The sequence below is a fragment of the Schistocerca piceifrons genome, chromosome X (assembly GCF_021461385.2).
Source record: "Schistocerca piceifrons isolate TAMUIC-IGC-003096 chromosome X, iqSchPice1.1, whole genome shotgun sequence".
In the NCBI taxonomy this organism is placed as follows: Eukaryota; Metazoa; Arthropoda; class Insecta; order Orthoptera; family Acrididae; genus Schistocerca; species Schistocerca piceifrons.
This window is the reverse complement of record NC_060149.1, coordinates 421,665,221-421,680,112: the sequence shown is the minus strand read 5'-3', so window position 1 is coordinate 421,680,112 and position 14,892 is coordinate 421,665,221. Positions and strand designations below refer to the sequence as shown.

At 42.5% G+C, this 14,892-nt stretch overlaps 1 protein-coding gene across 2 annotated transcripts in view; it reads right to left on the bottom strand.

Moving 5' to 3' along the window:
* Positions 1-14,892, bottom strand: part of LOC124721616 (dynamin) — a gene marked incomplete in the record, with an annotated part of 99,947 nt that overhangs the window by 51,938 nt on the left and 33,117 nt on the right. Inside the window, 2 exon segments of one of the 2 annotated variants that reach the window (XM_047246675.1) lie at positions 3,445-3,450; positions 4,949-5,068. In XM_047246675.1, coding sequence (XP_047102631.1) covers positions 3,445-3,450; positions 4,949-5,068 — 126 coding nt within the window. 2 annotated transcript variants of the gene reach the window in all.

Below are 14,892 nucleotides of genomic sequence, written 5' to 3'. Positions count from 1 at the left end.
ATTAGAAGGGACAAGTTACGTTAAACATGCATACACTTGCACGCTACTTGTTGATTGGCTGCTATTTTATCACCAAGGCTCCACAGTGGTGCATTTTTGTTGAAAGGTTATTTTGCAAACTGGGCTCTAGTTTATATCTCTTAACCTAAAATGACCTTACTGCCCTGCATACACTCACAGGAAAATCAATTTTTGCAGAGTAGTAAATAAACTGTGAGCAATTTCTCTGCATGTAATATTTTTCTAATGTGATCGTGTTTAAAATGCAATTATAATGAAAGACTATGAATAGGTGGATTTTTAAAAGCCCTATTTTTGTATACCATCAAGAACGTATCATTGGAAAAGTAATATCGAGCACTGTGTGTTCAAGTTTTTTTCAAACTGACATTCAAAACATGTGCTCTATTATTCAATGTACTACTGACGTGTTCCTCCAATAGCTGTGCACTAAAAATTAAAGTCTAGAATGTATGCACATTTCTGGAATGCAATTAAAGCTGTAACACTTTTTGGTAGGTTGATATTCCATCAACATCTATGTCCTCAGTAAAGTACAGATTACACTAGTTCCTTCTACTTTAAGCTTCAGTTTAATGAGAAACCCGAATCATCTGTCAAGACATTAGTGTTAAAAATGTTGAACCTGCCAGGAGTAATTGGTAATTCAAATATCTGGCATTAAATAAAAAACAGAGGTACTTATTCACAATCAATGGACATAGGTTGAAAACTGAACTGATGTAAGGTGACGCATGCTAAGATTCGAACAGTTACTATTATGCCTGATCCAGTTTAATCAATGCATGCAATGAAAAATAAATTTTTTTTTTGTAAATGGCAATGAAAGTTTATCAGAGACAAAGTTTATCAAATAAGTCACATAAAACCCACAATTTACTAGAGACACTAATTTAAATATCTGTTAATCACACACAGAAACTAGAAAATCCAGCAAGTTGACATGTAGTAATATTTAGGAAAACATATAAAGCAACAGCTACTTGTTAGGACTGCACTATCTGCAATAAAGTTACAGCTGAATTAACCACAACTTATAAATATGATTCCATGACTTCTACTGTAGTGTTATACCTCTATCTGAAGATTTTATTAATTTTTTAGTGCAAAGTAATTTCAGATAACAGTTCCTTTCAAAAAAATAACACATTTTTACAAACAAAACTTAACTGAAACAGTTGTAATCAATATTTGATATACAGGAACTTTCATAAAATATAAACACTTTTACGGAACACTATGAAAAACATCCAATGAAATGGAATCAGCTGCAGGCTTCCATAATAGGAAATAACATCATAATTTTGTGATGCTCTCTGTTCAGCCTTTAAAATATGCTTTAAATTTTGATTTCTATAGGTCATCATTTATGATGTCAATGGCAAAGTCTTGGATAGAGCAGCCACCTGATCACAGTGATTAAGTAATGTTGAGCCCAGTTACTACTTGGATGGGTGACCTGGGAATACCAGGTGTCACAGGTTCAGGGACATGCAAGTCACCAAACTGGCATCGAACAGAGATATTTGCAGCAGAACACTGAGCCATACAACATTATTATTATTATTATTATTATTATTATTATTATTATTATTATTATTATTATTAGGGATGCCAGCATGGCTTTCTTTGCGAAAAATTTTAACTCATTAATAGGAAATATATGTCAACATATGCACACAAGAAGACTGGAGCTCCAGTCACAGTTTTGAGAGAAACAGAAGACTCTAATTTGGGCAAACAGAAAATATAGAAACACAATTACAAAGGAAAAAAAAGAGTGACAACAATGCACAGTATGGTCTTGCACAAAAATTAATATTCTTGTTAAGATGTGTTCATTATTTGAAGAAACAAATGTCAAGTACCAGTATTTTTAATGTCAAGAGAAGACAGAACGGCTGGTCAGTTCTTATCTTCATGAGGCACAACTCCCAGTATTGCAAACAAACAGTTAAAATAGAAAGCAGCACCCTTAACTTTCATAATGATGTCTTAGCTTCTGAGAGGAAAGAGGACTTTCTGAAAAATTTTGCCAGGATTTTTTTTTTTTGGGGGGGTGGGGGGGTGGGGGTGACCTGCCCACCCTCCTTTCTACTCTTTCCTTCCTGGAAAAAGAACCTATTCTTCTGAAACCAACGAGTAGTGCAATTTATTTTTATGTATTTCTATTGGCAGTACAGGAAGGCAGGTACACCTCCTGAGGGTACGCACCTATCAGCTGTACACTCTCTCTCTCTCTCTCTCTCTCTCTCTCTCTCTCTCTCTCTCTCTCTCTCTGCAACTGTAACAATCTTACAAACTGAGTACTCCTTTTACAAGAGTTTTAATATCCTAGACTGTCTGTTACATCACAACCCAAGAACAAGAACATGAACATGGATAACATGTCACAGACATGAAGATACTGGGGAAAGCTTCCAATGGATAATGAGTTCCTTACAGCATCAACAATTATAAGATTCAAGGTAGAAGATCAAAAACCACAGCATGATATGTCTGAAAAGGAGGTCTCTGCATTATCGATATGAAAAAGAATACTGTGCACAGAAATGGAGAAATTACAATCACCAAAACACCAAAACTAATTTCTATGGTAAAACACACACACACACACACACACACACACACACACGCACGCACGCACGCACGCACAGCAGAGAAATATTAAATTTTATAGAAATGATTGTGTCTGTCTTATGTAATGACATCATGGTGCAGTTCAAACAGCTGTCTACAACCTGCTATCATACTACTAAAATAGAGAAATTGTTCATGACCTAGGACCAATTTCAAAAGTTTCTCTAAGTATGGAAAACAGACTTGAAACTAACAATATTTGTCCTAAACCGGACAAAAATCCATTGAGTAAACTGATCAATAAACAAAGTTGCTTACTGATTGTGTGTGTGTGTGTGTGTGTGTGTGTGTGGGCGCGCGCGTGTGTGCGTGCGCGTGTTTTCTCCTGTTAATAAGCCAAGTATAGCACACATCTGCCCATGCCCTATCTTCTGTAACGTGTAGAACAGGTCAACACTTGTGTTCTATTCTCCAACCCCCTCCCCCCCAAAATTAATCCCACACATTCTTTCAAATACATACATTTACAGGGTAAGGAAACACCTTCATAAATACTGAGAAGCATTTGAAGTAATTCAGCCATGTAAAACAAGGGTAGCTCTAATTTTAATGAGAAGCAAAATATTAAAACAGTTGATACAAGAATGGATCAAAATGTCACTAAATATGGTAACAATTACTCTCCAGGAAGTTTTCTTTTTTTTGCTACACTACATAGTAGTGCCATGGAATCTCAATGTTAAGAAAACAATTAAACAAATAACTTAAGTATAACAGCACCAGGTCCGATGACTTCACTTCTTCGACAGCTGATCTGCCACTCTTGCCAGACTCAACACTTACCCTAACCTAAAAAGAGGGAAAAGAACACACATATTTTCAACCTGGAGAAAAAAAACACATTGATCTGAGCAGTTGGTGCATAGTCATTTACGTTTATACACTGGCAAACAGGCAGCGAAATTGCAAGTGCGCGCACACAGAAATACCATCCTCATTTTGATATCCACTACCGCAAAAGTTACCACTAACACACAAACCTTCAGAGGTCAGACACTCAGATCCGTACCATATGTTGTGTTTTGACAGAGTATCAACCAAAACACCGATTTAGTTTGTGCTTTCATCCAGCAAAAGATGTGTAAACGATAATTAAAAGTAACACCAGAACTGTGGAGTATAGACAAACCACATCAGTGAGCTCTGAATACATAGACCTCTGGTAGGTGAGTTGGTAGATCTTCAGAGTGTCGCACTGAAGGTACCTATAGTGTACATTTGTATAGCTAACATCACACCTGTCTATACACATGTTCTGACAAAAGAACATTGCTACAAACTCCAAAAAGCACTTTTACATGGCAGAAAAATGTTCTCCCATATAAAAATTACTAGTGTAATTCGTTTTAAAAAAAAAAATCGCTGCCATTAGGATTTGAACACGTGATCTTTAATACAACAATCTGATGCTCTACCAACTCACCTACCAGAGATCTTCACAATCAGAGTTCAGAGATACAGTTTGCCTAGATTCCGAACTTCTGGTGCTACAGCATGAACTACATCAGTGTTTCAGTTGATACTCTATTGATACACAGTGTTTGGTACCGATCCGAGTGTCTGACATCTGGAGGTTTGGGTGTAACAAATAACTGGTGCCACCCACCACTGCTACAGAATTAGAAAATTCAAGTCCAATGTTATTTTAGCGTGGTTGGTGATACTTTTTATTAAGTATATCAAATGAACTTTTTGTAGTGAAAGTATGAATATCCAGCATATTCAATCATATGGCTATTTCTATGTAATTGTGTTTTACCATTATCATCAAATGGAAAGTATTACCAGTAAACAGAAATTATTACTGATGGGACAGTTTGTTGCAATGCATTGGAATAAACTAATTGTTACTGGTATTTTAAACATGAGAAATATTTTCCGATATATTTCTTTATTATCACTTATCCCATATGAAGAAAATGAATTCACTGAGTCAAATCAATTAACAAAATCTCCTCGAACATATCTTATTCCAAAAATTAAAAAAAAGAATGCAACTAACAATTTTCACATGAGAGATAAAAAAGAGAAACAACACACAAATTGCTACAAATAACCAGATAGTAACAGGCTGTAAGAAAATGCAAACATGCCGCAACAAAACAATGTTAGCACTTTAAGAGTAATTCTTTAAAAGGATTACTTGTATGCATGAGGAGGCAACAATTTATAGATTAAATGGGAGATATTTAGTTCAAATAGTGAACAATGTATTCTCCTCTTTAATGATATTTAGAAGATTTTACAACTGCAACTTTACAATAAGATATAAACAACAAATACCAACCTCCTCCCCATTGGCTTGCTCTGTTGACTTCTCTGGATAAACCCCTGCTCGCAGGAATGATGCTTTCCACGAGTCAACATCATCTTGGTTCTCACAACTCAGCTCCAACTGCTTGTAATCCTGTTTTACAAACAAAAGCAACTTATTCAATTTGACGCAGGAAACATGTAAAAAAAAAAAAAAGAGGTACATATTCTATGACTCGCTCAAAAGGGGCATATCCAAGACCTGAATGGAGAGGGGAAGAAAGGGGGTGGTGACTTAGTTTAGTGGTGAATAGCAAAATAGTTTAGATATTTCATGACAAAAGATTCTGGGTATACCTGCCACTAGTCAGTACCTACAATACATTCTACCTTCTACAAAATTATGCTGGAATGGTATCTTTTTGTGTGTATCGGGGCAAGACTTAAGTTCTTGTTTGTGTACATAACTTTTTGGGTTCCCAAAATGTTGACAGACTAGGATTTGAGTAACAAAGGGTTCCACCAACTTCATTTTTATATTTCGTGACATGGACAACTACATATTTTGAACTTCTAGATAATTGCATATTATTTCAGGAAGTTAATGACTTCACATGATCAGAATGCCATTTTTGGTACAGCAACTGAATTTTGGGATTATTCCTCCAATTTTCTCTGTTATGGAACATTTGAAAACCAAATTCTGCATTTCAGGTTTTATTTGACTGTTGATGACTCAATGGTTGAAGCAGACAGCCCCTGTGATCAGCATTCAATAACCAAAAAATGGTTGATTATCTGGAGCTTTTGATTTTATCTAGTAGTATTGAATGCTGATGGAAAAGTCAAGATTAGAATCTGTGTATGACAATCACTAACCAGCAATCAAAAATGCTGAGCAGTGTGAACACACAAACACAAAAGATAATAAATTGATTAGTTCTTATGAAAACTTGTCAAGCTTCCATTTGGGTGGCTGCACTGAAATTCCTCAACATTTTGATCATCATCATGTGAACTGTCAATATTATATAGGCGTCCTGGGCCACCATTCAACTCTTAGCGCATTCTGAGTTGCCCACACTCACGAAGCATCAACTGTCGGGCTCAGCCTCGGCGTATAACTGCTACTGTTCCATGCCAAACTTAGCTGTAAGCCCTTGCTCCTGTTGACGAGATTGACATGGAGCCTTATCTCAATGGATTTTTTAATAGTGTTCTTCCAGATGCCACTCACTCAAACATTTTTGTTTTCTCAAATTCAAATGTATGTATTTCACTCAGGCTGTGTTCTGCCACTGCTGACTTGTCTTTATGCCCCCAGATATACGCAACTAACATGTTAAATGTGGTGTTGAGAGATACAGCACTGCGTTTGACCAATGCTCTGGAGCGTGTACTCACAAGGGATGCTACACATGAGTATATGCAATTGCAGCTTGTCCTTTCCTGAGCCAAGTATATTTTTCGTTTATTGTGATGGTCAAAAGCCAACTTTGATGATGATCTTACTGAGGATTCTTGCAATTTTTGGCTGTAAGAGACCCAGTATTAGTACATAACTGTGAGTTTCTCTTTCCCTACCTATTCTCCGCAGATGGCTGTACCTCTCATTTTCTTTCAATGTACACCAATCTGAAATTTGCTGTACCTATTTTGCTAAAGCCCATCTCTAGCTGTTGCAGCTCTGCTCCCAGGCTGTCTTTGTCACAAATGACATGCACCCTGTAAACCAGAGTTGTTAGTACACTGCTGCGCGAAAAACTCATTACATGTAAGTAGAGATCTGTGTGGGTCATATTTCTGTAGACTTCATGTCCTAGGGCACCATTTGCTTTTCTTTTTATTAGTATGTCTAAAAAAATGGAAGACATTCATTCTTTTCTTGCACCATCATGAACTGTATATTTTGATGGGTGCTGTTCAGGTTGCCCAGGAACTCATTTAGGGACACTGTGACATGTTCTCACACAATTCGGATGTCATCCAAATAACAGAAGATGTATTTAGGTTTGAGCCCCACAGTTTTTATTGCCATTCGTGTGGTGAGCCTACGGCTACTCCATTAACTTGTTAATAGATCCCCATCACGTGGTTCAAAATGATCTTTTAAGAGTAGCAAGGTGTCTTGAAGTGGTAATGATGTAAAGAGAGATCTTATGTCAAACCTCCCAAGCAGGTCGTTCTTCAGCAGGCGAATTTTTTCAATATGCCCAAGTCCTTCACTTAGTGACTACAGTGTCTTACAATTGGTTTCAGAAGTGTGGTTAGACATCTTGCCACATTTCTAAATATGTACACTCACCTCTTACAACTCCACGAAAAGCTCTACATATTAAGCCAACCAACTACCAATAATACATCGACGATGGCAAAGTATTATCCAAATCATACTGCCCTGATCACCTGATCAACAAACACTTCTCTATGATGTATCCTCCCATGATTCTAACACACTAGCCACATGACATCATCCTCAGACACATATCCATTTTATTATAAAATATCGTCATAACATGAAACAATCTGATCATACTGTCCACCACTGATCTATCTACAAAGCATTAAAATGGGAAATGCCCATTACTTATTGACTGCTATCCCTCCAAAAAGATACTTCACAACACATCCAGGCTATAAAATACTACTGTCCAAAATGTTCAAATGTGTGTGAAATCTTATGGGACTTAACTGCTAAGGTCATCAGTCCCTAAGCTTACACACTACTTAACCTAAATTACGATAAGGACAAACACACACACACACCCATGCCCAAGGGAGGACTCGAACCTCCACCAGGACCAGCCGCATACTACTGTCCCTCAAAGACACAATGCCTGTAATACCCATCATATCCTTAAGAAAGACTCAGGTACAAGATAAATATATGTCCCATAAATCCACTCAACATATTCCAGCACTGAAGATCCTACCCCATTACGGTCACTAACAAAGCAGTCACTGCCAAGGCCATCGTACAGTTGCAGACACACTTTCAAGCAATAAGTGATCATCTTCAAAAGGTGCCTCACTGGATGCTCTCCTTTTTTCCCCATTCATCTGCTTCTCCTTCAATCCTTTGTCATTCATTTACCCTTATCTCTTAAGTCATCACCCTGTGTCCTCACATCAAAGCCCATATTTCCCCCTCCCAATCAAATTTATACATACCCGGTTCCTCATTTTCCATGAAACATTGGGGAAAAAAAGTAACACAAAGAAGCAGTTGTGAGACAAACAAAAGTCGGCAGGCACGTTTCTACATCCGACACATTATGTCTATGTCTACTAAAATTTTGTACCAGTCGCATGACAGTGGTGCTAGTAGTGCCACTACAAGTATGCAAATCATGTTTACTTTAAATACACACTTTAACAGTCTTGAGTGTTAGTTACCTTTGAGACTAGGCATGGAGAGTTTATGTTAGTCAAGAATGCCTCATTGAGTTTTAACAAGGTCATGTAATAGAACTACAGGATGCTGGATGTTCCTGTTGTGATACTGCAGAAAGTCTTTGAAGGAATATAACCACTGTACATGACTGCTGGCAGCTGTGGTTACGAGAATGTACAGTCGCAAGACCAGGCTCTGGTTAGGTAGGTAGGTAGGTAGGTAGGTTGGTTGGTTTTAAGGCGGGAGAAGGGACCAAACTACGAGGCAATCGGTCCCTTGTTCTCAATAAAATAATGCCACAAGTGTGAGAATAAAACAGGTGAAACACAAAACTGAAAGAAAGGAAAGCCACAAGAACAAAGGGAAGGCAATGAACACTAAAAGGAACAAAAGAGGACAAGAAAACAACAGAGAGATGTTAGAAACAGAAGAGAGTAAAACATGAAAGCAGATTACAGTCGCTGGTCAACCACAAGAATAAAGAGGGAAAGCCAGCCACTCTGCAACACATTAAAGCCTCCACCCTAAAAGCACTTGGGTGGAGGACACAGAGGGACAAAGGACATGACTCACCAGGGCATGAGCGGATGTACACAAGACCACAAGATACGGCTGCCAGCTCTGCAGTGAAAACACTGCAGCCAACTGGTAAGGAGTGCTGCTCAATATGTCCTCCATGAACATATGCGAAGCCTACGTGACCATCAGTCATTGAGCCATCGGTGTAAACCAGTTCCGAGCCCCAGAACATGTCAAGTATCAAGAGGAACTGATAGCGGACAGCAGCGGGGTTAACGGAGTCCTTAGGACCATGCAAAAAGTTCAGACGAAGCTGCGGCCAAGGCGTATACCATGGAGGCGTACGTGAACGGACTGCAAGTAGAGGTGGCAAAGGGAAGGACTCCAGTTCAAAGAGAAGGGACCGCACGCGAACTGCAATCATTAGCCCCTATCTGGGTCGCCGATGCAGGGGATGGACTGCCGCGGGCGGGAAAAGGAGATGGTTATTCAGATGCTCAGGGGAACTATGAATGTGTGCTGCATAACAGGAGAGCAGCTGCGCACGTCTGATCTGTAGTGGAGGGACACCAGCCTCCACCAGTACACTGGTCACCTGACTTGTCCTAAAAGCTCCTGTTGCTAATTGAACCCCACAGTGGTGCACAGGGTCGAGTAAATGCTATGCTGAAGGCGCTGCTGAGCCATAAACCACATTCCCACAGTCAATTCGGGATTGGACAAGGGCTCTGTAGAGTTGCAGCAGCGTGCAGCCATCTGCACCCCAATTGGTGTTGCTCAGGCAATGGAGGGCATTGAGGTGTTGCCAGCACTTCTGCTTAAGCTGACGAAGATGAGGGAGCCAAGTCAATCGAGTGTTGAAAACCAGTTCTAGGAATTGATATGTCTCCACCACAGTGAGTGGATTGTCTTTAAGGTAAAGTGCAGGTTCCAGATGAATGGTACGACGCCGACAGAAGTGCACGAGACACAACTTTGCGGCTGAGAACTGTAAGCCATGGGCTAGAGCCCATGACTGCACCTTGTGGATGGCTCCCTGGCGGTTCCACTCAGCAACAACAGTACTGGAGCCGCAGTATGAAATGCAGAAATCGTTGCATACAGATACGGTGAGACGGAGGGCCCGACATCTGCTGCTAGACCGTTAATACCCACTAAAAAATAGACACACACTCAATACAGAGCCCTGCGGGACTCCATTCACCTGGATATGGATGGAAATATCGGATTCACCAACTTGGACACAAACGCACGGAGCGACAGTAAGTTTTGGATAAAAATCAGGAGTGGTCCACGGAGACCCCACTCATACAATGTGGCAAGGATATGATGTCGCCAAGACATGTCGTGTGCTTTATGCAAGTCAAAAAAGACGGCAATCAGGTGCTGCCATCTGAAAAAGGCTGTTCGGATGGCATATTCGATGGACACAAGATTATCAGTGGTGGAGCGACCCTGGCGGAAGCCACCCTGACATCAAGCCAGCAAGCCACATGACCAGATCCAGTTGAAGACGATGAGAAGATGTCGTTTGTAGTCGGATGAGAGATGTTTAATCATCTGGCTGTGGATGCGATCAGGCTCAGGAGCTGTGTTGGGGCCATGTGCAAGGGCACTGAGGAGCTCCCACTCTGTAAATGGCACATTATAGGATTCAGTGCAGCGTGTAGTGAATGAGAGGATGTTCCTTTCCAGCCGCCTTTTTAGTGTGCGAAGTGCTGGGGAGGTAATTCTCCGATGCAGAGGACCGAGCAAAGTGCTCGGCAATCGCGTTTGCGTCAGTACATAACTCGCCATGTATGGTAACAATGGAGACAGCTGTTGGGGCCTGGTACCCGAAAAGACGTTTGATCTTTGCTCAGACTTGGGAAGGTGACGTGTGGGCATCCAATGGTGGAGACGTATCTCTCCTCACATTCCTTCTTCTGTTGTTTGATAAGGTAGCAAACACAGGCATGGAGGTTATGAGGTGATCTAGGGGAGGGTGCCACTTATGCCGCTGCAGAGCTCGCCGAAGCTCCTTAATTGCTTCAGCGACTTCTGGCGACCACCAAAGGACTGCCTTATGCCTCAGGCACCCTAAAGAGCAAGGGATCGCATTTTCTGCTAGGCACCTGCTCAACCATCACATTGATGTTACCATGTGTGGGAGGTTTAGCAGTGACAGCAGAGATGAAAGTTCCCCAATCCACCTTGTTCAAAGCCCATCTGGGCAAGCATCCGTGTGCCTCATGCTGGAGCAGTGATAGGAAGATGGGAAAGTGGTCACTGCCACACAGGTCGTAATGTGCTCTCCAGTGGATAGATGGGAGAAGTCCTGTGCAGCAAATTCATAAATCAATGGCCAAGTAACTACCATGAGCCACACTGAAATGTGTGGCAGCCCCAGTATTTAAGAGACAGAGGTCAAATTGCGACGGTAAAGTTTCGGCATCTCTGCCTCGGCCAGTAAGCATGGTACCACCCCACAAGGAGTTATGGGCAGAAGTAGGAAAGGTTTATGGAGTTGATCAATCATTGCAGCTAATACATTCAGGGTTACTGCACCATCTGGAGGAATATATACATTGCATACAGTTATTTCCTGCATCGTCCTTATTCTGACAGCCACAGCTTCAAGAGGGGGTTTGAAGGGGCACATGTTCATTACAGACCGAGTTAAGGACATAAACACAAACTCCACCTGACACTCTATTATAGCCGCTATGGTTCCTGTAATATCCCTTATAGCCACGGAGGGCAGGGGTCCGCACTGCTGGGAACCAGGTTTCCTGGAGGGCAATGCAGATAGCAGGTGTAAAGCTTCAAAACAGTTGCTGTAGCTCAGCCAGGCGGTGGAAAAAACTGCCGCAATTCCACTGGAGTATGACATCATGAGACTGGGAAGGCATGAACATTCAATGAGGCAGTTTATGCCTCAGAGTCACCTGCTGCCACTGATTTATTGCCTGAGCAGTCTATATCCATTGTGTCTGAGGGTCTGACAAGATCTTGGTCCTCAGCAGACACTAAAATCTCCACCCCCATCCTCAGCCACAGAGCTTGTAGGTAGCACTGGTGTGGGTGCCACCGCAATTTCCTTGATCTTACGAGGTTTTTTTTTTTTTTTTTTTTTTTTTTTGATTTCTCTCACTGCTCCTTGGGTTTCCCTGCCTGGAAGGACTTCACTGGCTCAGTCTCCAGGACCAGGTGCTTTTGGGCTCTTCAGCCACTGGCAGGTGTCGTCTTTCCCACTAGAAGAAACCTGGGAAAGGAGTGACCCAAGGGACCCCTCCCTAGGAAGAGAAGCCGAAGAAGACTTACACTTCTCCGGCTTAGAAGTGGGGACGGACGTCCCTGATGGTTGGGGGGGGGGGGGGGGGGTGTTGCAGGAGCAACAGGGAGGGAAATGCCCCCCACTATCAAGGGGCAGGTGTAGTCTTCCAGCTCTGAGAGGTGGCCTGAGTTGGCAGAGCTGATGGTGCCAGACCTGTTGTAGCGGTGGTGTAAGACTGTGTCATATGCACAGGATGCAGGCATTCAAATTTTCTCTTAGCCTCAGTGTAGGACAGTCTGTCCAGGGTATTGTACTTCATGATTTTCCTTTCTTTCTGGAGAATCCTGCAGTCAGGCAAGCAAGGCGAATGGTGCTCTCCGCAGTTGACACAGATGGGAGGCGGGGCACATGGAGTATTGTGATGTGATGGGCGTCCGCAGCCTCGGCATGTGATGCTGGAAGTGCAGCGGGAAGATATACGGCTGAACTTCCAGCACTTAAAGCACCGCATTGGGGAAGGGATATAGGGCTTTACATCACACTGGTAGACCATCACCTTGACCTTCTCAGGCAATGTATCACCCTCAAAGGCCAAGATGGAGGCACCGGTGGCAACCTGATTATCCTTTGGACCCCGATGGACACGCCGGACGAAATGTACACCTCACTGCTCTAAATTGGCGAGCAGCTCATCATCAGACTGTAAAAGAAGATCTCTGTGAAATATGATACACTGGACCATATTTAAGCTCTTATGTGGCGTGATGGTTACAGAAACATCCCCCAGCTTGTCACAACCGAGTAACTCCCGTGACTGGGTAGAAGATGCTGTTTTGATCAAGACTGACCCAGATCTCATTTTGGACAAGCCCTCCACACCCCCGAACTTTGCCTCTAAATGCTGAACAAAAAACATAGGCTTCATCATCATGAAAGATTCCCCATCAGCTCTCAAACATACAAGGTACCGGGGGCGAATAAGATCCGCTGCCATCCTTAGCGTGACATTCCTCCCATGGTCTGGCCAGGGAGGGGAGCGATTTGGGGTTATACTCCTGTGTGCTGAATTGAGCTCATGATTGCTTAGAGACTGCTGGTGTTTCACCACCAGCAAGAGATGATGGACTATGCTTCTTTACATGTCATCCGCCCTGATGCCACCCACTTCGACCAGGGGAGACACCCAGCCGCAGCAAAGGACACCTGGCAGGATGGTCATTGCCGGGAGTCCCAATGCCCCAGGGGGATGGGAGTTTACCCCTTAGCATAAGTGGGGAGTTAACAGCGCAGGCATCAGCAGAGCGATCCCTGTGCAGTCAGAGGGCTACAACCAACATGGTACATGGTGACCCCACCGCAACAGACTGGCTTCCGTGCTGGATATCAGGTGCAAAGAAGTCCATGGTCATCGTCGACGCATAAATCAACACTGCATAGTGCATGGTGGAAAACACACACAGGAAGGTGTCCTCGTCCAAGACATGGAGAATGGGCAGGACTGCAAAGCGACGACGAGGAAGTGGGCTGAAGATCTCAATGCATGATGGACACGATGCAGCTTGTAAGGCATCCTTCCCAAATGAGCTTGCTCTTCGGGAAAATTTTGAAGAATGGAGGTCAAACCCTACAGGGCACCATCACATGAAGGCCGAAACATGTGAAACTCCTCTTAGTCGCCTCATACAACAGGCAGGAATACCTTGGGCCTTTTCTAACCCCCGGACCCACAGGGGGGGCTCTGGTTAGCCATGTGGCACTATCGAGAGGGAACAACATTGTGTTCAACAAATGGCTTTGGTACATTATACTACATCTGCAGCAGCAATCTCAGCAGCAGTTGGCACCACAGTGACACAACAAATTGTTAAAAATCGGTTACTTCAAGAACAGCTCCGAACCAGATGCCCTGTAGCATGCAGTCCACTGACCCTAAACCACTGCCATTTGCGACTTCAGTTGAGTCAAGTGATAGTTCACGGGGGGGGGGGGGGGGGGGGGGGGGGGGGCAGAATGGAGGTCTGTTGTGTTCTGTGACGAAAGCCAGTTCTGCCTCAGTGCCAATGATGACTGTGTGTTGATTAGGAAGAGGTCAGCTGAGGGCTTGCAACCAATCTGTCTGTGCTAGACACACTGGACCTACACCAGGAGTTAAAGTCGGGGGGTGTAATTTCGTATGACGAGACGTGCAATCGTCGCTATCCCATGCATCCTGACTGCAAATCTGTGCGTCAATCTGGTGATCTGACCTGTTGTGCTGCCACTCATGAAGAGCTTTCTGGAGGAGCTTTACAACAGGGTAACACTCGCCCACATACTGCTTTAGTAACCAATCATGCTCTACAGTGTGTCGACATGCTGCCTTGTGTTGATTGATCACCAGATCTGTCTCCAGCCGAGCACAACTGGGACATAATCAGACAATAACTCCATGATATGCAACCAGCATTAACCGTCCCTATACTGACCGACCACATGCAACAGATATGGAACTCCATCCTTCAAACTGGCATTAGACACCTGTACAACACAACACATGCACATTTGTATGTTGGCATTCAACATCCTGGCAGTTGCACTGATTATCAATGTACTAGTACTTTATATTTTCAATGGCTTATCTTGCACCTATTTTAACCTGTGATCTGGCAATCTTAATCACTTAAATATGCTACCTAGACAACTGTAGTCCCAAAATTTCATTGCTCTACATTAATTATTTTTTGATATTGCAATTTTTTTCTGTAGGTGTATTTGAAATCTCTATGTACATAATGAAATTCCACTTTTATGTTCTTAGAATTAATGTTTT